The 23,383-nt window shown below is 37.5% G+C and overlaps 4 protein-coding genes across 4 annotated transcripts; 1 reads left to right on the top strand and 3 right to left on the bottom strand.

Annotated features, from left to right (window-relative positions):
• The first annotated feature begins 1,191 nt into the window (after positions 1-1,191).
• Positions 1,192-2,183, top strand: LOC111454192 (dehydration-responsive element-binding protein 2D-like). The gene has a single exon (XM_023095559.1). It carries the CDS (start codon positions 1,520-1,522, stop codon positions 2,051-2,053), a length of 534 nt encoding a protein of 177 aa, XP_022951327.1. The 5' UTR covers positions 1,192-1,519; the 3' UTR covers positions 2,054-2,183.
• A 22-nt stretch (positions 2,184-2,205) lies between these two features.
• On the bottom strand, positions 2,206-6,425 carry LOC111454187 (purple acid phosphatase 2-like). Its single transcript, XM_023095552.1, has 8 exons — positions 5,965-6,425; positions 5,464-5,664; positions 5,254-5,365; positions 4,215-4,444; positions 3,978-4,116; positions 3,522-3,742; positions 2,759-2,880; positions 2,206-2,670 (listed from the first exon to the last, which is right to left on the bottom strand). Exons 1-8 carry the CDS (start codon positions 6,148-6,150, stop codon positions 2,451-2,453), a joined length of 1,431 nt encoding a protein of 476 aa, XP_022951320.1. The 5' UTR covers positions 6,151-6,425; the 3' UTR covers positions 2,206-2,450.
• Positions 6,426-7,378: 953 nt separating this feature from the next.
• Positions 7,379-10,698, bottom strand: LOC111454189 (protein WALLS ARE THIN 1-like). Its single transcript, XM_023095555.1, has 6 exons — positions 10,444-10,698; positions 10,297-10,359; positions 10,099-10,215; positions 8,444-8,882; positions 7,766-7,917; positions 7,379-7,588 (listed from the first exon to the last, which is right to left on the bottom strand). Exons 1-6 carry the CDS (start codon positions 10,662-10,664, stop codon positions 7,399-7,401), a joined length of 1,182 nt encoding a protein of 393 aa, XP_022951323.1. The 5' UTR covers positions 10,665-10,698; the 3' UTR covers positions 7,379-7,398.
• A 6,221-nt stretch (positions 10,699-16,919) lies between these two features.
• LOC111454191 (transcription initiation factor IIF subunit beta) lies at positions 16,920-22,505 on the bottom strand. The gene is made up of 6 exons (XM_023095558.1): positions 22,094-22,505; positions 20,500-20,608; positions 18,053-18,183; positions 17,881-17,955; positions 17,644-17,793; positions 16,920-17,358 (listed from the first exon to the last, which is right to left on the bottom strand). The coding sequence occupies exons 1-6, from the start codon at positions 22,286-22,288 to the stop codon at positions 17,239-17,241; spliced, it is 780 nt and encodes a 259-aa protein (XP_022951326.1). The 5' UTR covers positions 22,289-22,505; the 3' UTR covers positions 16,920-17,238.
• Positions 22,506-23,383: the final 878 nt, after the last annotated feature.

Genomic DNA, 23,383 nt, shown 5'->3' with positions numbered 1-23,383 from the left:
CACACTTCAATTGAGCTCTAAAGAAAGTGACTTTCTCAATGCCTTCGATCTCCATTGATGCAAAGCCTCACAATTGGGTATTGAAGATTCGCCCACGTGTTCAAAAGATGGAGAATTTATTGATAGAGAGGATATGATGATGAATTGACGTTTTGCATCTTGTGAAAATAATACTAAAACGTTCTATCAAAGATTTGGAATCCGAACGTGGCATTTGATGGTCTTCACGTTTCCCCCTGTATCTCCTACGATATGGTCACGTTACCTACTCCTCGCGTTTTAAGAGTGAAAACTATCCTCACTAACCAGTCCTTCTCATGAAAATACAAAGGAAGTCACTTGACATAAAATTGTTTTAGGTGAAACACGTTTATCCATAGAGTTCTTATAATTGAGTCACTGAAAAAAAAAAAAAAAAGTGAAACTTATAATACAAATAGTAACCTTCATTTCTTTTAAGTGTGTCTTAGTCATGGAGTTCTTTAGGACCGCTCTCTCATTCGAATATAGGGTCAGTTCATTTATATACCACTTCAATGCTCTGAGTGTTACAAGACACCACATTTGTATACTCAACTCTATCTTTGTATCATGTGGTCGTATCATTCTCAATAATGAATAAACTTTTTGGAAGAAGTTGACTCATGGGCATACTACATCTTGAAATTACGGCTAACTTGTCTTAACCTAGACAAACAACATGAACGATCAGCTAAAGGTGTAGGATCAAACTTCCTCGAGATTGTTTTTGTACTTTTAAGACTCGATCGTTCTTCTATTTAAATCATTAAGTTAACACCACATTAGCATATTCCTAAATTCTCAATTGTTCAATTCTAAATTCCTTCCTAAACTAAGCAAAATAAATCAATCTACATTCGATTTACGATAACCCTAGCTAGTTGAATCTAAGAATTTTCATCGGACATGCAAACCTCTAGTTCACAAAGGTTAAAATCTTCGAATCAAGTTGATTTCATTCCAAATGATACGAAACTCTTAAAAATTCAATCTAATAATGTTCCAAAAGAACAAATTCCAAAAAGATAAGAAATCAATCTAAAAGAAAAGTTTTGGAATAGGTTACCTTCATGATCAAGATCAAGAGTAGAGAAAGCTCGTGATTCGAATTACTCCACAAATTAGCTCGATCAAACCTGTTTAAATGACTCTACCAGGCAAATTATATCCATTTGGGATGAAAGACTACATACACTGACACCAATAAAATGAAGAAAAAGGGAATTCGAAAAGAAAAAAAGGGTGAAGTTTAAGGTGAACTGGAATTTTTGTTGTGCTCGTGTAGAGACGAAAATGAAGCCATGTGTGTGCAAGACAGTAACCCAGAAGAGCCCTCTTCCTATCGACACGATTTCTACAGTTCATCCTGCCAAGTATCATCCCATCCCCTGTTTCAGCCACGTTTCATCCCTTCCCACTTTCTCGCTCTAATTCCCCCAATTCATTCATTTTCTTTTAACACATCCCTCCAACAATCCCACATGCACTATCCTTTTCCATGTTGAATCCACGAGCCAAGCAACCGCCGCCGCAGCAGCAGCAGCAGCTCAAAAGGGCCTCCTCTTCTGCCCATCCCAGCTCAAGAAAGGGCTGTATGAGGGGCAAAGGAGGGCCTGAAAACGCTTCCTGCACTTACAAAGGTGTCCGTCAAAGAACTTGGGGCAAATGGGTTGCTGAGATTCGTGAGCCTAATCGTGGGGCTCGTCTTTGGCTTGGCACTTTTGATACCTCTCATGATGCTGCCATGGCTTATGACAATGCCGCTCGTCGCCTCTATGGCTCTGACGCCAAGCTCAATCTTCCTTCCTCTGCTGCAGAGCCTGAGAAGTCTGTGGTAAACAATGGCGGGATGGGGTTTGGGGAGGAGGACGAAAATGGTGGGCTTTGGAGGTCTATGAGTATTAGCTTAGATGATTCCATTTGGGTTGATGCAGCCATGTCTTTGGATTTCCCTGTCATGGAAGATCAGAGCCTTTTGGCTGCGAATTTGGTGGATGGAAATGGATGGGACACACTACAATGGTGCTTATGATATACATATGAACAAGGCTTGGTGGATAACACTTGTAATTCTAAGTTGTATCGTTGTTTTCTCGTGTGGGATTGTCTTGTTTATCCAAAATGTTTCATTTTTTTCTCTCTTGATTCGTTTTTGTTTTGATTTTTGTTGATTTGGGGCTGTTCGGATTGAAAGCTATATGAAATTATTTTTGTTTATACTTCCAATCTTCCAAATAAGATGGAGACAAAAGAAGAACATGCCAAATGGACTATAAAACACACATTCAAAGAAAGTTATAATAAACAAAACAGATTAAGCCATGGAAAAAGCTCAATTCTAAGGGTTTTTTATTTTTATTTTTTCTCTTCTCTTCTGCACATTAAGCCATGGAAAAAGCTCTGTGATGGGTTGAAGAAGAAGAGATGATTCAGGCAGCTGATGAAAGGTGACTCACCGGAGCAGATTTTGCCAATTTTGAAGCTATCCATTGACGATTGTGCAGCCATAGGGCATCAGCTTCCACAGAATATTCATCTTGGTTGCGATGCCAAGCGAAGTAGGCATGAGTTCTGTTCTTTATGTCCAGTGTGGCATGGCCGAAGCTGGCTTCACGGTAAGCTGAGTATCTTGGCTGTGGTTCTGTCATCCTGCATGGTTCAAAAACCAAGTCAAAAAAGCCTTAGCTGTTGAGTTGAAAGATTAAGAAAAGAGAAGTTGAAGGGTTCCAGTGATTACTCTGTTACTAATCCTTCTGAGTTTCCTCCATCTCCAATGGTTATGTAAACTGGAGCATCTTGGTTACGCATTGGGGAACATAACCCATTTACAATGTTGTATGCTATATTTGATACTCGTTCCTGTTATGCAAGATCGGATATTCATATGATCAATCATTCTTATGATTCATCAACATTAACAACCTGTTTTTTCTGCATAAAATGGTTGGATTTATGTAACCAGTCAAAGTCCTAGCTTGGGTTTGTTACATATGACCGTCAGCCTCCCAATTTTAAAACATGTCTGCTAGGGAGAGGTTTTCACACCCTCATAAGGAATGTTTCGTTCTCCTCTCCAACCGATGTGGGATCTCACAATCCACCCCCTCGAAGGCCAAGCGTCTTCGCTAGTACACCATTCGTTGTCTGGCTCTGACGCCCTTTGGACTGCTAGCAAATATTGTCCACTTTGGCCCATTACGTATCGCTGTGAGTCTCACGATTTTAATTTTAAAACGCGTCTGCTAGAGAGAAGTTTCCACACAGAGGTTTCCACATTTTTATAAGAAATGTTTCGTTCTACTCTCGAACCGAGGTGGGATCTCACGGATTTGATAATTATTTTGTTTTGTTTCCCATCACTTTTGTTTTTGTTTGTTTGTTTTTTTTTTTTTTTTTTTGGGTAAAGATAAGGCTGGTAAGTACTACTTANTTTTTTTTTTTTTTTTTTTTTTTTTTTTTTTTTTTTTTGGGTAAAGATAAGGCTGGTAAGTACTACTTACAGATCGTTCGTAGGCATGAACGTGACCCGCGAAGACAACATCAACTTTATAGTTCACGAACCATGGCTCGAAGACCACTCTCATGCTTTCTCCCTCCATGTAATGGTGAACATAACTGCTGTACATTGGAGTATGCATAAGAACTATGAGCCACGGAGTCTGGTCCCTGTTTACCCTTAGCAGCTCGCTCTGCAGCCATTTGTATTGGGGGCTGCTTTTCACTGCGAGAGAAAGGAGGCAAAAACACAAGCTTGAGCGTGCGATATAGATTTATTTAAAGTTCAGGATTCTAATTGTGTTGGATACAAGATGAACATGAACAATTCTCTTCACTAGATAAAAACTTTCTCGAGGTTTACGTACGATCTCATTAGGAACAAGAAGTATCATAATAGCAAAACAATGCCAACATAATCTATAACAATGAAGCTAAACAGAAAAGGGACACTTACGTACCATAAGATGAGTAAGAGGACAAGACAATTATATGAGCAGAAGCTCTCTTGATGGAGTACCAAAGCGGAGACGAGCCATCCAATGCATTATATGGGACACGGTAGCGATGCAAAAAAGGCTTAAATGGTTCGGTTTCACCCTGGAAAATGATCAAATCAATTCTGGTGAGGGTATGCTCCAAAGATTTGAACCAATCAACCATATCAACAATAGAGAAAAGATGTATAAGATTAATACAATGTCAGGAGCATAGTCGAGTTCATGATTCCCTGCAGTCCAAATCCAAGGTTGATAAGCTGCACTTCTTTCTACAAACCTCCCCCATGTGTCCCACCTGGTGTTGTCATGGAAGGGATAACGGTCTGCATACGACAGGTCCCCGACGAACAACATAGCCTGTCCTTTTGTTGGGTTTGATTCATAATGTGTAAGTGTTTTATTGGAATCATATGTTTGGCCAAGATCTCCTGCTCAAAGAGAGTCGAATAATCACATGTTTAAGCAACTCAAATCCTACCGAAAGCAATATTCAATACAAAAAGTAAGGTTTAAATTATAAATTTAGTCCGTATAATTTGAAATAAGTTAGAATTTCGTTCTTATGGTTCGATAAAACCTCGTTAATAGTTCTATTATTAAGAACACATATCAGGCAGTTTGCTAGCCATATGCCAATGAGATAATCCTTTGCATTAACCCATTTGGTATCCAGTCGGCTACTTAACTCACACAATGTGCTAAATACAAAAGACTACTTCATTGACATATGAATAACTAATTATCACGTAATCAATCACTTCTATCGATAGGAGATAGAAGTATTTGTGATGTTTTATGTAATAGCCCAAGCTCACCGCTAGCAGATATTGTCTGTTTTGGCCCGTTACGTATCGTCGTCAGCCTCACGATTTTAAAACACGTCTACTATGAAGAGTAGAAAGAGGTTTCCACACCTTCATAAGAAATGTTTCGTTCCTTTCTCCAACCAATGTGGGATCTCACAATAATAGGGGTGGATTGTGAGATTCCACATCGGTTGGAGAGGAGAACTCTTCCTTATAAGAGTGTAGAAACATCTCCCTAGTAGACGGGTTTTAAAAATCATGAAGCTGACGACGATACGTAATGAGCCAAAGTGGACAATATCTGCTAGCGATGGGCTTGAGCCGTTACACTTCATCAAGCTATAAGGACAAACTTCTAGCTTTTAAAATCATAGGAACTAAACTTTAACTTCCAAACCCGAGACCAAATTGTGATTCAACCAAAACGTTACCTATAACACCAAAAGTATAAGGCACATCAGGGCCAATTTTAGGAGGGGTAACAAACCATAACCTTCGTGTTAGACTTCCGAACCCGATCACATAGAAATATTTCGTGTCGTACTGCAAAGGATCATAGAATGATCAAGCAAATCAGGTGTATTCATATCGTTTTCAAATTCAGAATGTAAATGAAGCTCAATCAATAACAGAACACAGACCTCTAAATTCTCAATAGTGCAGTGATGAATGAAACCAGATGTATAGTTGAAGTACTTATAGGAAACAACAGAGCCTTCAGCTTTGTTTCTAATCGGACTGTTTTCAGCCCAATAAACCACTCTGTTTGAACCAGGTTTCTCCGGTGTAACCCATGAGATAATTACACTCTTTCCCTCAAGATCCCCTTGTGTTATATGAACCTTCAATCAACAGCCACAAGAAAAACTCAGTCATGTAATAGAATTCGTGATTTTAGTGGCAATAATTCGTTTATGGAAGATTTATTAGACCTAATCTCCATTTAAGCATTGGTTTTACAATTCTAAACATGATTTTCATAGATAAAAATCGATCGAGATGGATTAAAGATATGTTTCAGAGTAAAATTTGAAGAATACGATGGATTTCCAATAATTCACAGATTAAGCTCAAAACAATCAAATGCAACGAAGAAAAACTCAAAGGCGCGAAGAAACAGAACAAAGCAAAACAACAAACACCTGTTGTGCGGCATTTCTACCGGGAGGAGGCTTGAACACATCGCTATCGAGCGGCATATCCGACGCCACATAGTCATTCCTAACGTAACCGCTCGTGAATCCGCCATTACAAACGCCCAAATCGCACACTACAAAACCCAAAATAACAAGAACAGAAAATCCAGCACGAAACATGCTAATACCCATCGATCTCGGCCGGATTCCAAAACCAAATCTCCAAATCCCTTTATGTAAATGAAATTAATCTCCGTGTGGTCTGATTCTTACCACACGTGAAGGAATGGGAGTGATTTGGTTCAATCGATAACGAACAGAAATTTAAAGAGAAACTGGAGAAAATGATGATCCAGGGATGTGGTCGCGTGGGAGAGATTTTAGAAATCAGTTTGCTGCCATTTCAACGTGACAGTTGCAGAAGTTTGATTAAAATCCAAATTTTCTCCATATCTTCTTGGAAGAGAATATGCAGTTCATGAAAAGAATATGCGGTTCTTAGTAGTTATTACTTACGTGGCATCATCATAGCACCCAACATTTATATATTAAATTATTGTCCTCTTGAAATGAAGTCGGGAGAGAAGTCTCTAAGATCGTTATGGTCCGGGCTCTTGCTCAAGTCGTCGGTCCATGAAACTCTATTACGCTCCTACGTTGGGGTGGCTCTATTAGCTAGCACGAGTTTGAATTAAAGAACGAGCTAAAACTCAATCTAACTCCTCCCATTTGGCTTGAAAATCGAACCTAACCTCCTAATCCATCCATTTCTGTCACAGGGGATCAACATATTTTCTCGCTTGTCCTTTACAAGTAGGACAATATTTGCTAGCGGTGGCCTTGGGCTGTTACCAATGATATCAAAGTCAGACATCGAGCGATGTGCCAACAAGGGGAGTGAACACGAGGTGGTGTGCAGGGAAGGACACTGGGCCACCGAAAGGGGTGGATTAGGAAGTCCCACATCGATTGGAGAAGGAAATGAGTGTCAACGAAGACGCTAGCCCCGAAAAGAGATGGATTGTAAGATCCCATATCAGTTGAAGAAGAGAAAGAAACAGTTTATCCATTCATTTCTACCTAAGAGGGTTGGTAAATAATTATTCGTATATATATATATATATATATATATATTTATTGAATAATCATAGTAATAATTTAAAAATAAAATATAAATTAAAATATAATTCACCTCATCAAAACAATTAGAAATTATATTGTGACCTTAAATCAAACCATTAATTTAACAATACAAAGCATATAATATATATATAGATAGATATATATATATATAGTGGTCCCCACACTTTGGATAATCACAATATTACCCCTGGCCCCACCATCTCTTTCCTCTTCCTTCTAGAAGAAAGAAGCTTGTTGTGGTAAAAGAACACGTGTCTTAAGGGAGTCAAAAGTTGGGTGTGTTTTTTCTAAGGCAAGTCAAACATTTTCAGCCGTAGGATGCAGGAGTGGCTGGTTAAGAGACGGCTTGATGTGGCCGCTTGTTCTGCTGGTAACATGGTCCGGAGTAGACTGGATTACTGCCCATTCCAATAAGAGCTTCCTCTCTTCGCTCTTGCCCCACAGCACAAGGTATAGTCCCGATATAATCAGCACCGCCCCTATGATCCTGTACATCCAACCCCACGTTTAATCAAATACTATTTTATTTTTAAATTTTTTTAATTATATTCTTAAACTCTCAAAATAAATATAAAAATGACAAAATTGATCATGTGATGATCGTGTGAGAAAAAATGAACGGTGGAGATTAAAAGAAAGAAAGATACAGAGAAAGGGGACGCACCCTCCCAAGTAAAACTCTTCACCCAAAGCGAAGGAAGCCATGAGCGCAACAACGAAGGTCTGAACCGGTTGGTAGACAGCCACAAAGACCGGACCACCTCTGTCAATACACCATATCTGTACGGCGAACGCTATCCCGGAAGCCACCACCCCCTGCAATAACAACTCTTCATAATGGTACGATATTATCCAGTTTAAGGGAAAAGAATCTGTACTAATAGAGATGTATTTCTTACTCATAAATTCATGATCATTTTCTAAATTACGTGGGACCCCTTTTCAACAATCCTCCTCTCGAACTAAGTGTCTTATAGGGCTTCCCCTGATGCCTATGGAGCCCTAGCTAATGTAGGACTCCCTTCCAACCATCCTCTCAAACAAATTACACTATAAAGTCTCTCCTGGAGCCTATGGAGCGTTCGAACAACCTCCCCTTAAACGAGGCTCGACTCCTTTAGAGTCATCGAACAAAGTACACCCTTTGTTCGACACTCGAAGATTCTATTGAAATGGCTAAGTTAAGGGCACTACTCTGATACCATGTTATGAATAACGACTCTTCACGATGGTATAATATTGTCAACTTTGAGGATAAAATCTTGTGACTTTACTTTTTGTTTATGAAAAGACCTTTTACCAATAGTCAATGTATGATTCCCTCCCAACAATCTTTACTCACCGCATAAACAATGCTGAAGGCTTCGGCGTCGGAATGGAAGAGCCAAGCCTGAGCATCGCGCTCGAACGCGGCAGCGATGATGAAGAATTGGATGAGGCCAAAAAAGCAAGTGAATGACGTGACGGAGAGTCGAGCCGGGTACTTTTTCAGCACCGGAGCTTGTAGAACCAGCCACGCCGACCACGACAAGCAGTGTCCGATCAAGTACATGCACCCTAACGTCCAGCTTTTGCCCTTTGCGTCGCCTAGTGACGGGAACATTCCCGGCCCCATCAGCATCCCCGCCGTCTCCGCCGTGCTGTGCACCGTCACTGTCGTTGCCGGGCTGTAGACGGTGGGGCCTTTGTATAATGTGATCACCGTCGCTCCGGCCACGCAGCATAGAGTGCCTACCACCTTCGCTATCCCATCTTTCCGGTTTAGTCGAACTTGTTCTATCCTGTTGGAAAAAATAAGAATTAATATTGAGAAATAATTCGTTGTTAATTTAAGGTTAAAATATAAACAAAATGGTTTAATAAAATCATGGGTTGACTTCAATTTTTTTGTTAATTTTGTTTAATTATTTAAAATATAGATAAAAATCAAAATATTAAGCTTAATTTTAAAAAATAAAAATCAAATATTTATCATACTAAAATTTAATTTTTAAAATAATTTAATTTATTTTTAAAATATCGATAGAAAGTGAATACAAAATGAGGCTTAATTTTAAGACTCACATCTAAAACATAACCTAAAACAAAAAAATGCTAGATTCCACGTTGGTTTATTTATAAGTGTGTAAAAATCTTGCAGATACGTTTTAAAAACCTTGAGGGGAAGTTCGACAATATCTGTTAGAGATGAGATTAGACCGTTATAAATGGTATCAGAGTCAGCCACCGAGCGATGTGCCAGCGAGAAAACTGAGCCCCAAAGGGGGTGGACACGAGACAGTGGGTCTTGAAAGGGGGTGAATTGGGAGGCTCACATCGTTTAGAGAAGGGAACGCCAGTGAGGATGCTGAATTCCATAGAGAGGTGTGTGCTAACAAGGACGATGTATCTCGAAGGGAGGTGAATTGGGGGGCCCACATCACTTAGAGAAGAGACCGAGTGTCAGTGAAGACGCTGAACTCCATAAAGAGGTGTGTGCCAACAAAGACGCTGAGTCTCAAAGGAGGGTGAATTGGGAAGGCCCAAATCGTTTAGAGAAGGGAACAAGTGTCAGTGCTGTACTCCATAGAGAGGTGTGTGACAACAAGCACGTTGGGTCTCGAAGGGGGGTGCATTGGGGGGCCCACATCGCTTAGAGAAGAGAACGAGTATCAGCAAGGACGCTGAACTCCATAGAGAGGTGTGCGCCAACAAAGATGCTGGATCTCAAAAGGGAGGTGAATTGGGGGGCCGACATCGCTTAGAGAAGTGAACGAGTGTCGGTGAGGACGCTGAACTCCATGGAGAGGTGAATTGTGAGATCCCATGTCAATTGGGGAGGAGGGTTGACACGAGAGGTGGTGTGCCAACAAGGACACAGTACTCCGAACGGAGATGGATTGTGAGATCCCACGTCGGTTGAAGAGGAGAACGAAGTATTATTTATATATTATATAGTTTAGTTTATTAAATTCTCGTGAACGAAAATTGTAGTAGCTTCGTTGAATAATTTCGTACCGGAGAAGTACAGCCATGAGGAAAGTAATAGCAGGGACAGAATTCTGAATAGCAGAAGCAAAGGTTGGGGAAGTATTATCCAAACCCAACAAGTAAAACCCTTGATTTGCAGTAATTCTGCCCACGTAAAAACACAATCATTAGTGATTTAAACCAATCCCATAAGATTAAAATTACCTTTTTTTCACTTTTAATTACCCAACGAGAGCGAGGAGGAAGAACTGAAGAACAAAGTTGAGAGTAAGCGCAGGCCTATCCTTCCTGCCCACACAAAAACACAGTAAAAACAACGCTGTAAAACTGTTAAATCAGATTACAATGGAGTATTATCTAAAGTTAAATTACTTTTCCATGAAATATGCAAAGGGAAGGAGGAGGAGCAAAGCGATGACGTTTCGATAGACAGGGAAGACGAGTTTACTAATGCCCATATTGAGGGCAGCTCTAGAGACGACATGGAAGCCAGCGTAGCCGAATTGCAAGGCTAACATGGCGGCGTGGAGCTGGAACCTCTCGGGGATCGAACACGACATTCTCTTGTTCGAGACCGAGCCGATGTCCGCCATGGATGGAACTTGAAGAAGAAGGAGATGACGGTGGTGATGGATGAGGAAAATTAAGAGGTAACGGTGAGGTATATATATGGAGAGGGGAAGAGTTGGGTGTCAAATATTGTCTAATTTAGTCTAAATTGTTATTAGATATTGTTCACCTTAGTCCAAGTTATAACAAATATTGTCCCATTTAGCCCAAACTGCCTCTAGATATTTTCCACTTTAGCTCAAACGGCCATTAGATATTGTCCACTTTACCCCAAACTGCTAGTAGACATTGTCCACTTCAACCTCAAATTACTAGTCGATATCGTCCACTTTAACCTTAAATTACTAGCCAATATTGTCCACTACCCAAATTGCTAGTAAATATTGTCTACTTTTAACAATAAAATAATTAGCAGATATTATTGTCCACTTTTGACCAAACTGGTAGCATATATTGTCCACTAATCCTAAACTACTAGCCAAGAATGTTTACTTTGACCGAGACTAGTAGCATATATTGTCCACTTTGACCCGACTAATAGCATATATTGTTTACTCTGGCTCAAACACTAAAATACACTGTCTACCTTGGCTTAAATTGCTTGCAGATATTGTTCACTCATTAGAGATATTGTCTCCTTTTGTCCATTACCCATCGCGGTCAGTTTCACAGTTGTAAAACATGTCTATTAAGAACAGGTTTCCACACCATTATAACAAATGTTTTGTTAATTTAGCTCACGGACTTTTCTACGAAATTTAAATTTATTTTTGTTGATAAATTTTTAACTTTAAAAAATATTAAATAAATTCTTAAATATTATTTAAATTATGATACTATGAAAATTTTATGATTTTTTTTTAATATTAAAAATGAGAGGAAGGAGAGAGGAAGGAGGAGAAAAGGAATAATGGAATTAATGACGATTAAGTGTGTTTGGTCATGGAGAAAAAAATATTAAAATATTAAAATATTAAAATAAAACAAATAATAAATAATAATACGATAAAATAAAATAAAAAGTAAAGAATGAACAAAATAGCGTTACGCGCACGAGCGCCGGTGGTGGGCACTCCCATGCATGCTCTTATTATTTTAAATCTTAATAATACAAATAATTAAATTATAATTTAGCCATTAAATAAGAAAAAAAATATTTATTTATTTATTTTTCTACATATATATATATATATATATATATATATATATATATATAATATTAACCTCCCTTTACCAAACAAGCTGTACCCCTTAATACAGACCATAATCATTTCATGCACAATAGTAAAAATAATAAACATATTTGAAAATAATAATAATAATAATATATAAGATATTTTGATGATTAAAAAAGAGCTTTTTTATTTATGGAAATTATTTATTTTAATATATGTGACAACCATATTTTTTGTGTAATTATAAAAGCGAGTATTTGGTATTGGGAGAGCATGAACCGGTCGGACACCGGCCCGACCAAGCCAGTTGTGAATGTTTTCATTCAATTTTGTCCCGCAGTCTTATCTTCTCTTTGACTCGGGTTGGTCGGTCGGCCCTCACACTCACACGCCCGACAGCTATTATGAGTTTTTTCCCCCTTAAATTCATTTTCTTTTTTAAACGTAAAAAAATTAATAATTATTATACTATTTGAATCATATAATAATTTTTTTTTGTTAAAAATATATTTTTTCGAGTTGGGGGAAGTTTTTAACCTCTCCGTAACCTTCGAAATTCGGCGGCATTCGAATAAAGTAATACATGCATGAACCGAGATCACATCTGAATGAGAGCGATCTTGAAAATAGAATGTGTGAGATCCCACATCGGTTAGAGAAGAGAACGAAACATTCTTTATAAGGGTGTGAAAGTTTATCTCTAGCCGACCCGTTTTAAAAACCTTGAAGGGAAGCGTGAAAGGAAAAGTCCAAAGAGAACAATATCTTCTAGCGGTGGGCTTGGGCTATTACAAATGGTATCAGAGCCAGACACTGTGCGATGTGTCTGCGAAAAGACTGAGTGCTGAAAGAGGTTGGACATGAGGTGGTGTGACAACAAGGATGCTGGATCCCGAAGTGGAGTGGATTGGGAGGGAGGGGAGGTCCTATATCAACTGGAGAAGGGAATGAGTGTCAGCGAGAACGCTAATTTTTACCTTTAACGTTAATATTAAATGATAATATTATATAGTTTTCATTAACGTTAATTTTTACCTTAAAAGGAAAAGGTAAAAGCAAAATGTTGGGGAGTAATAATGAAAGGCGCAGAGGTAATTAAAATTAAAGTGAATAATTAGCAATAATTATGTTGTTATAAGATAATAATAATAATAATAAGCATTGATTAATTAAAATTGCATGCTTATTTCTCCATTTTAGGGAACAAAATCAATAACTAAATTGAATGCAAATTGATTTTTGTTCATTTTTTTCCAAACATGCCTTTAATTTCTCCCAACCATATTTGTAGCTATTTAACAAGGAAAATTAATTTAATTAATTTTTTTGAGTAATTAATATAGTTTAATTTACATAATTTAAAGACGTTGGATAATAAATGTGACGTTCGAGTAAATGAGGGGTACATGAATAAACTAAGAATCATCTGAATTAGAGAGATTCTGATTGAGAAATACTCAAAAGAATTGAAAGTCGCTACGTATACGAACAATGTGCACCTTATTTTTCGGTGGCTCAATCATAATTAAGCATGTTTTGCTTAGAGAAATCTATGTTCGGTGACCTCTTTGAAATTTTTCTAAGATGCATGTGAGTTAGGACAAGACATGCTGGAAGGACTTGTGTTGGTTTGTGAGAATAGTTTTCACTCTTAGAACCGCAGAGCTAGTAATGTGACCATGTCGCAGGAAAATATCAGAGCCATCAGATGCTGAATCTGGACTCCGAATTGTAGAGATATAGAGTTAGAATAATAATAGACTAAGGTTAGGGTTAGGTCCAGGGTTAGGGTTAGGATTAGGGTTAGGGTTAGGGTTAGGGTTTGGTAGTTTATTTGCGATCATAATCCCAAGCCCTGATGTGTCTCTAACATGACATTTCACGTATTTCTTTTCGAGATACAGATCGATATCAATATTTTCATCGTTATATCAGTCGTATACCGACAAGGTGCACCTTCTTTTTCAGTGGCTCAATCATAATTAAACATGTTTTGCGTAGAGAAATTCTATGTTTGGTGACCTCTTTGAAATTTTTCTAAGATGCACATGAGTTAGGACAAAACATTCTGGAAGGACTCGTGTTGGTTTGTGAGAATAGTTTTCACTCTTAGAACCGAGGAGTAAGTAACGTGACCATGTCGCAGGAAAATATCAGAGCTATCAGATGCTGAATCTAGACTCCGAGTCCTAGAGATATAGAGTTAGAATAATAATAGGCTAAGGTTAGGGTTTGGTAGTTTATTTGCAATCATAATCTCGAGCCCTGATGTGTCTCTAACACGACATTTCACGTATCTCTTTTCGAGATACTGATCGATATCAATATTTTCATCATTATCTTCGTAAGATCAAAAAAACTTCAAACGTCCTTAACACCTCAAATACGATTCCCGATCCACTTAGAATCATAATAATAATAGGTTAGGGTTAGGGTTCGGGTTCGGTACTTTGCAACTATAATTCGAAGCACGTAATGGGCATTTGTTAGTGGTTTTTTCATGGCCTTCTCTTTCATTCTTTATCTTACCCTAAAGTGATAGGGACATGGTAAGGACGTCCAATAAGCAATGGAGTAAGCAAGGCATTGGCTAGGTTCACTGGCCGACAAGTTAAGGGCAGCTACTAGAACATGTTTGGATGATGTCTTAGACAAAGAATTAGACGTATGAACCAACGAACCCTAAATGAGACCACATGATCCCCTTTTGGGACTATTGGTTGGAATGTTATATAGAGAAGCTTTCGTTTCGTGCTCTTTATAATGATTCATACTCGAGCAACATCGAACATCTTTTGACGCGTTTAGGTTAAGCTGAGGTAAAGTTATTATAAATTTACGTGGGAGTTTGTGTTTTATCGTGGCAAAAAGAGATGGTTAGGTCGGCGTTTTCGTATTTAAGAGTTGAGTTTGGGAGAAAAAGACAAAAGGAATTGTGTTGTTTGGTTCCGTTTAATTGTTTTAAAGAATTGGGTTTGTTTTAACGTCATTTTCTCTATAATGGGTTTCATTTACAATTTTCATAACTTAGCTTAAGTGGGGCGGGGGTGAGGACGGGGACTATAATTCCGTAACAGGGAAAAATATTCTCCACTCCCTCCCCATTCCCTGTCTAAACGAGGAATTCCCTCCTCCTTCAGGGTGGTTCCTCGACCCCGCGGATAAAATGGATCCCTAGGTGATAGTAATAGTTATAAACTTAATTTTCAAAGTTTAAAAACAAAATAGTCATGTCTCTAAAACGTTATGGGTAGCTGCAATTTGCAAGCCACCGACTATTATGTTTTTATTAAGAAACCCTAATCTCCGAATAAATGGTACTTCTCTTTCTCGAGCTCGTCTAAGGCGTATAATACAGTTTTTGTTTGTGGGTTATGGCTCTCGTCACAACCATCTATTTGGTAGTGGAAGAAGATAAGTGTGAGTATCTCTCCTCGAATATGTCATCAAAACCAAAATGGACTTTTTTTTTTTTTTTGTTTTTACTTTATACGTTCGTATCTTTCTGAAAGATTTGTCCTATCACGTCAATATTCACGACAAATAATTCTAATGTGAGAACTAATTGAAGCGTAATTATAATAGAAGCACTAAAAAAATTTACTAAATCGTCAATTTCTTAGCTAAATAATGTCGATTTTCGTCTCCCGAAAAAAATATGAATTAATTTAGTATGACATGACCAATAGATTGTAATTTATCCTTTTTTTCTCAATCTCGAACAGTTTTCTACACATAATTAGAGACACGGGGTAGAGTGAGACTAGAAACCCTTCCTTCTTCTCGTTCTCACCTCCTATTTCAACTCTCTCATCCCCTAGAAAATTTCATTCATTTTTGCATGATCAAAGTGGAGATACTCTATGGAGAATTCACGAATATCGGATTCTCTAGATAGAATTTTTCCATTTTTAACGACTAGTTTTCATTTTCCAATGTATAATATTCTAATAAATCCAATAGTATTTTATAATGTAGGTGGAAATTTGTGCGGGAATGAAATATATAATCCAGTCTTCGGATCTGTTTAGTTGACACCTCTCTTCACTCCCTCTCACATTCTCAGTCTAAATGGGAATTCTATTCTATGCCCCGTTAAGAGAGGGGATTTGGCAGTTGAAAATGTGTTAAAAGTGAGAATTGACACATTAGTTGAAATGAAACATTACTATAATGGAGTATTCAAACACCCACTCAATGAGCCTCCACCGTTTTAAGTCCCTTTTCGACCGATGATAAATGGGTGGTGTCATGATGTCAAGTTTGAATAGAGTTTATCATGGAGAAAAAGCCATGCAAATTATAACTTGTTCCCTAAGCAAGGCTCGGATTAGGGTTTGCAAGTTGCTGTCATCGAGTATTGGATGACTAAAAAAAGTTTACAAATGATTGAAAGTCACAACTTATACCACCAATGTACATCTTCTTTTTCGGTGGCTCAATCATAAAAATTCCAAAGTTGCATGTTTTGTTTCAAGCAATTTTATGTCGTGTGATTTTTTTTAAAATCTTCCTAAAAAACATGTGAGAGAAGACAAAACATGCTGAAAGGACTCGGGTTTGTCCACGAGGGATAATTTTCACTCTCAAAAGTGAGGAGTGAGTAGCAAGTAGCATGACCCTATCACGTAAGAATATTATGGTCATCAAGCATACATATGACCCAAGAATTCGACCAATCTAGATTGTCAAACCCAAACCATAAAAGTTGGGTTCAATTAGTTTTTTTTTCTTTTGCCGTTCAAGTTGCGAGTAGGTTGACTTCTATTTTGTTGAGTCAACCCAACCAACCTAAAAACAGGGTTACAATCTAATCCAATTCTACTCTACTCTACCCTACCCTAAACATGTTACCGTTTCATTTTTTTCATTAAAAGTAAATAACAAGAAAACTCCTATTTTTCTTAACGAAACAAAGAAACGAGAAACGGGCAACAAAAACATTATTAGACGGACCCTAAATTCCTAATTTTCAAACAAAAGAATCAAATAACCAACCAAACACAGCCTAAATATCTCATATGAATAAGTATAAGATATATTTTCAAATCAAACAGCCAATCAAACAACAAATTCTTGAAGAAACTATAGCAAATTTTAAGATAATGAACAATCAATCAAGATCTTGGCATGCTCATAAAAGTCATTATACAGATACATTTAGCAACTTCCGACCATGTACGTAATATGCATAAACATGACATAAGAACTTCCCCCCAACTTTCATTTCACCTTTGGTTTCACTTCAGTATAAAGCTGCCTATCAATTATTTCATTTCATCCTCCCATCTTTCCCTCCCATGAAATTATAACAAAAGCAAAATCCTTTCTTTTTTCTTCTTAATTGGCAGATTTATTCCAGATCGTTTCCACCTACCCCAAAGAGAAGGGAATGTATAAAATGATACAGTCGAAAACGAACCTAGTCTCCGCCGGTATCCTCGACCGATTTCTTGTATTCAGGCTTAAGCTCGTACGTTCCTTGATTAGTCCCTCTTTTGTTGTAGACACAAAGCTCATTCAGTATCTCTTTCAAGAATTGCTGCATAGAAAAGGCACACCAATTGTTTTGAGCACTCTGACATCATTTTATATAACACAAAAGCCAAGAACAAATATGATGAACATTTTATATAACCACAAAATTTATAATCTCTTATGTTTTTTGATCTATAATGAAGTTTTGAGTTTTGGGGAAGGGAAGGTTGTATGGTGTCTCGTGTATGTCAAGAGGGTAATATGCCGATCTTCTCAGTCAATATCGTCCGAAAAAGCATAATATTTTTTCGAAAACATTGATAAATGAGGAAATGATGAATAGACATACTGCAGGTTGATCAGTCTCTTGGACTAGCTGCTTTAGGGCCCAATTCGGCTGTCTTTCAAATAGCTTGAACATTATATCTTCCAGTTCCCCACGATCCCTTCTAGTTCTTTTTACTTCTGGTTGTTTAACTGGCGCCACCTTCCTCTTATCCTGCCATAAATGATTAATCATAGAATCATTACTTCGAACACGAAAGTTCAGAAAAACGATGAAAGTAAAAGCAGAGAAAAGATGTACCTTTGAAGTTGAACTGATCAAACCGACCATACCAGGCATTGGCCTCATATGCACCCCACGGTCGTTGTCTATCACCTTATCACCACATAAAGCAAACGTAAAATGTAAAATTGATTGCAAACATGGAATGCTAAAAGGGAAGTATGGAAAAAAAGGGGTTTTGATGATGTACTTGAATTTGTCTATTCTTGACCATGGACTTGTTTGTCCTTTCACGGCACAATTTCCCGTACATTTCAAGATTTTCACTATGAGGCTTCATATCGAATTTATGTTCTACCTTCCCTTCCATTGACATCTTACCTACAAAAGAATTTTTTTTGGAGTAATCTTTAAAGAGTCAAATTCAATAACGAACAATCAAAATGATAATTCATGAGCTGATTTCTGTGCATGCATCTTCATTCTAACTTAAAGAAAATAGTTTTCAAGCTGATTTCTATGAAAGATTCGTTGGAGAAACCATTATCCATAACTTTTAAATATGCGTGAGATTTGAACCTTTGACCGCCTGGTCGAGGGTACATACTTTTGTCAATTGATGTTAAAGGTAAAAAATCAGTGTTGAAGAAGAGTTAGTGAACAACGCAATAGATTATTTTGGCAAGCTATCCTCAACAAACAACAATAAGAGGTCTCTCTTCTATAATGTTTGTTGCAGAGCCATTTTCTCAACTTGAAGTGAGTGGATAGAGGGACCTATTGGGGAGGAGGGTATCCATGAAGCAGCTAAAGACTTGTAAATTGAAAGCCCCCTAGATCAGGCCAATGCGGTATAAGTGCCGAAGTGTTGAAAAGGAATGAAAACCCAACATTTTCAAAGAAGATTGCAGAGAGATCCAAGATCACTTTTCGGAAAGTGGGTCATCAGCAAATGCACCAACAAAACAAAAAAAAAAAATATTATAGTGAGTAGACCAATAAATTCAGCTAACTCCCTGTATAAAATGAAGGCTACGAAGTTGATTGGGAAGTCCTTAGAGAGGACAAATTACAAAAGGGAAGGAAACACGAGCCCGGGCCCCAATCCAGGAAGATTACAGAAAGCTTTCTGAAATTGGAACAGAGAGAATTTAGGCTGTGTTGAAAGGAACATAAAATTTACCACAAAAAACAACAATAATAACTCGGATTGACGAACATAAAATTTCAAATGGTTCTCCCTCCATCCAATTCCAAAATATTATTGCTCCCTATTTAGAAGCCTTTTCATAGACTAGAAGTATGGAGAAAACCCTAAGGGAGACTTCACTTGGAAGAAGCGTGGAATCAACGACTCTCAAGTCTCAACTTCTTATGGAAGAATAGGGGTTGGGAATCTTAGAGACAAAGAAAGACTATAAAATTCACATGGAAACGAGGAGAATGCCCTATAGAAGAGAGTTCATTGGAGCAAACTTGGTTCCAATTCTCTTGGGTGATTCATACGGAAAATTGGAGGTAACCATAGACGTTATGCCTTGAGGCTTCATCTTTTATGAGAAAAGATGCATATATATCAAAGTTTGGAATCGAACAAAATTCGTTTTCTGGAAGATATTAGAACCAATTCTAGTATACAGAGAACCTCCTCCCCAAAATTTATACTATGCCAAATACTAAAGATTTCTTATCAAAGACATTTGAAGAGAGAATTCTCAAGGCAGGGATGTTAATTTGTCCTTTTTCACAGAGAAATTGAGAAGAGGAACCACTCCAACCAATTAAGTACGATCAGGCTCTGACTTAAAGAAACAGCTCATTTGTTGTAAATTGAGCACTTAACTACTTAACAACTTGAATCCAATTGCATGAAGTCTAAGTTAAGTATCCAACTGAAAACGTGCATTTGTGGTGGCAAGTTCCCAAAAAGAAAAAAAGTTCCACATCAGGTCCATCATCCATGGCATTAAGGAGTTAAAAAACTCAAGAAAATATCTCCTCCACTATCTCCGCTCACTCCTAAAAATAAGAAAGAATATGAGGGTAAAGACCAGTTTTTCATTCATTACGAGTTTGTGACTAACAGGTTGCATCCCTTCCGAAAAATTTTGGGCTCAATTTCTGGTTCCCTAACAATATTGCTGATTATCTCCCAGAACTTTTCTCATAGAATTGACTTAAAAGCTAATCTTATTGAAAACCACAGGTATAGCACTTTTACTGTCTATTTAGACAAAAAGGGCCAATATGACATTTGGTGATACTTTTAGGACTAAATTTAACCCCACAGTGGCCTCTCCATTTGGAGTGTTTCTTCTATGGAATTTTTGTAACCATTTTTTGTTAGTTTAAGGAGAAAGCCTGTCTATACCCTCCTTGGCAAAGGGATACCTTTTCCTTCTGGCCTCTATGCTCTATCCCTTTTTGTTTCAATGAATTTCCCAGTTCTTTATTTAAGAAAATACAAAATCAATAAAAATGAAATGAAGAATCTACATCATCATCAGTCAAAATTGATGTTTTATTACTATTTGTTAACAGACCTCAGTCAAAATTGATGTTCTTAACAGAAACCAATAACCAAAACAGGAAGAAACACTTCTCGAAATCAGGGATATTCTTATAAAGCCACATTCAGGATAACAGTAACGCCGGAAAAATAAATAATGGATTTCAGATGTGGATCATGATGCTCACCTTGACTTGCCTCAGAAAAGACACACATGGGGACAAAATCTTTGAACATGTTTAAGGAAAAACTTTTTGGCACGTTTCCAGTCTCAGTTCCAGCCATCTCCATCTTGAACTGGGGTACATTTTGAAGCATGTAAGGGAAAATAGTGTCGAAAAAAAAAACAATAAATAATGAGCTACAGGCTACAGTCACCATCATTGCTGGATATGTAAAATAAATAATCTGCTTCCTCTATATATATGCATCATATGTGTATATCTGAGAGTGTATAGTCCAACAAAGACTAAGAGAGTACAGAACTGGCAAGCACAAACAACGGAAAGAAAAAAATAACCAAAGCAAAAGAAAAAAAAGAAAAAAAAGCAGAAAATATAGAACAGCGACATAGAAATAACAGAACATAATGATTGTTTTTTGTGATGAAAAACCAAAATTTCATTAATATAATCGAAAAAATATTGAGTAGAGCCAAACAATACAAAAAGGAAAAACTGCAGAACCACCCAGAACTATGGAGTGTGTTACAATCACACCCTTGAACTTTCAATTTGATCAATTAGCCCCCTTAACTTTGTTAAATGTTGCAATCATACCCTTGAACTTTTAATTTGATCAATCAGTTTTTTGTACTTGATGAGTATTGCAATCAGCTTCTTTTGTTAGTTGTTGTAAAGTTACAATTTAATTGGGTTTCACATGTGTGTCTCACATGTTGGGAAAGAGCCATCCAACGAAGAAATGTATTTGGATCCAATATGGACGCGTTATGAGCACTCTCTGGTCAATATGGAGAGAAACAACTTCCAATAATTTTGATGGAGGAAGAAGAACTGGAAGTACATATGGGAGAAAGCTCAGTTTAACACCTCAATATGGTGTACCCTTTCCACTATCCTTAGTAATAATAATTTGTTTCTCATTAACACCATTTGAGAAGCCTTTTTGTGATCTCTTCGAGTGAGAGAAACGCCGACAAAATGTTTGTTAACTAAGATGAAGGGGAACTGTACTTTGTCCCTTCACTTTCATTGCACATCATGCACCAAACATAGAGTGAAAAGAGTGTTCCTAGCTCTAATTTGTCTCGAGTGTTAATACCACCGTGAATGAACTCCCAAGTGAAGATGTTAACTCTTTTAGGACACTTAAAACCTTACAAATGTGATTTCAAGCAAACGCATCAAGGGAAGTGAGGGCCTTAACCACAGCCAAAAAACAAGGTTTCACAACACAAACCAATGGAGACGTTATCCAAGTACGCAACCTTTCATGAAGATTTAAGATTCATGATTCAAATAGTTCAAAAAAAGACTAAAATCTTGCACAATTTGAGGCCAATGCTCAGTAATTACGATAAATGAACTAATAAAGAACTTTGCAACAAGTATCATAGATTCAAGCTACCCCTCCCAAGAGATCAAAGTTCAAACGAGAGAAAATCTAGGGTTATCCTTCCACAATCAAAGTCTCGATCAAATTCACAATCAGAAACAATATAATTCACGAGATTCAAAGCCAACAACAATTAAACCTACTGAGAAAACTCGAGAAAGAGTTTAATTAGTTCGCTGCATAAACATCAATTGTTAAAAATACCTGGAGAGAAGAGGACTCGTCGGATTGAAGAGGATCGAGAGAGAGAATGACCTTAGCGAGAGGAAGAGGATCAGATGGAGGATGAGACTGCCATGACTTGGCGACCAACAACGGGCACTTCATCAGCCACACTGATCTATCCGCCTTCCCGGTATCCAAGTTACTGCTACTACCGCCGCCGTTCTCATCTTCCATATCTAATCAGATTACGGAATCTCTCTCCCTCTCTCTCCCTCTCTCTCACGTTTGAACTTTCGCCGGCGAGATTTCTGCAACTCTGTTTTTGTTGAGACGACGGAGGCGTAAAAGTCCGTAGACGGAACTGGACTGGACCCTAAAGAACTGGAAGCGGTGGTCGGAAGGAGCTTTAATATTACGCAATCGATACCAGAGGAGTTATCGTACAACTGCTCTAATCTGGATACTGAAATAAGCGTCCTCGTATCCATTTTTGACTTTTTTGTGATGGGGATTGTGATTTACTGTGTTACCGACCGCTTCTGATTATTGCTCTGAACCAAAGGAACATTCTTTAGATGATATTTAGATTTAGGTTACATATATAATGGATTCCTCGTTTTTTTGTATATAGCCTTGGTTCGGAGGAGAATAAACCACTATTTATAAGGGTGTGAAACCTTCTACTAGTAGACGCGTTTTAAAGTCTTCAGGGAAGTCAGAAAGGAAAAGCTCAAATAAGACAATATCTACTAGCGGTGAATCTAGGTCGTTACAAAACCAGACACTTAGACGATGTGCCAGTACTTTTAAAACTTTGAGGGGAAGCCCGAAAGGGAAAATGGGTCGTTACAAATCGTATTAGAACCAAATACCGGACGATGTGCCACCACTTTTAAAGCTTTAAGGGTAAGCTCGAAAGAGAGAAGCAGAACCAGACACCAGACGATGTCCCAACGCTTTTAAAGCCTTGAGGGGAAGCCCAAAAGGGAAAGCTCAAATAAGACAATATCTGCTAGCAATGGATACGTGTCATTACAAATTTCATGGACAAATTAATTTTAATTATGAAATTCATATAATATTTTTCTTTCAATTTTATTATTATTATTATTAATAATAAGATCGAAGCTTGTATAACGCAATAATATAAATTGTATATTCGATCGTTAAAATGAACATAACTCAATAATCGACATGTACTTATTTTCTTAAAATTAGAGATTTTAATATTTTCTGCCTCAACTTTGTTAGTTTGTGTTTATGATGCACGAGAAAATAATTTTAACTAATTAAATTTAAATATAACGTTAAATTTAGGCTTTTGAGTTT

Source organism: Cucurbita moschata, unplaced genomic scaffold (genome assembly GCF_002738365.1).
Source record: "Cucurbita moschata cultivar Rifu unplaced genomic scaffold, Cmos_1.0 Cmo_Scf00016, whole genome shotgun sequence".
Taxonomy (NCBI): domain Eukaryota; kingdom Viridiplantae; phylum Streptophyta; class Magnoliopsida; order Cucurbitales; family Cucurbitaceae; genus Cucurbita; species Cucurbita moschata.
This window is presented reverse-complemented; position numbering and strand designations above follow the sequence as displayed.

What these genes read in the sequence shown, in the direction of transcription:
- LOC111454192 (XM_023095559.1), top strand. Translation starts at nt 1,520, where the DNA reads ATGTTGAATCCACGAGCCAAGCAACCGCCGCCGCAGCAGCAGCAGCAG.
- LOC111454187 (XM_023095552.1), bottom strand. Translation starts at nt 6,150, where the DNA reads ATGGGTATTAGCATGTTTCGTGCTGGATTTTCTGTTCTTGTTATTTTG. An exon ending in GTAGAAATGCCGCACAACAG is followed by an intron (nt 5,665 to 5,964) that starts GTGTTTGTTGTT and finishes TGTTGATTGAAG; the next exon opens with GTTCATATAACACAAGGGGA. An exon ending in TCAGAAGGATTAGTAACAGA is followed by an intron (nt 2,671 to 2,758) that starts GTAATCACTGGA and finishes TGAACCATGCAG; the next exon opens with GATGACAGAACCACAGCCAA.
- LOC111454189 (XM_023095555.1), bottom strand. Translation starts at nt 10,664, where the DNA reads ATGGCGGACATCGGCTCGGTCTCGAACAAGAGAATGTCGTGTTCGATC. An exon ending in TTTGCATATTTCATGGAAAA is followed by an intron (nt 10,360 to 10,443) that starts GTAATTTAACTT and finishes TTGTGTGGGCAG; the next exon opens with GAAGGATAGGCCTGCGCTTA. An exon ending in GAAGAGTTTTACTTGGGAGG is followed by an intron (nt 7,589 to 7,765) that starts GTGCGTCCCCTT and finishes TTGGATGTACAG; the next exon opens with GATCATAGGGGCGGTGCTGA.
- LOC111454191 (XM_023095558.1), bottom strand. Translation starts at nt 22,288, where the DNA reads ATGGAAGATGAGAACGGCGGCGGTAGTAGCAGTAACTTGGATACCGGG. An exon ending in CTTTTCTGAGGCAAGTCAAG is followed by an intron (nt 18,184 to 20,499) that starts GTGAGCATCATG and finishes ATTCTTTTGTAG; the next exon opens with GTAAGATGTCAATGGAAGGG. An exon ending in TGATCAGTTCAACTTCAAAG is followed by an intron (nt 17,794 to 17,880) that starts GTACATCTTTTC and finishes CATTTATGGCAG; the next exon opens with GATAAGAGGAAGGTGGCGCC.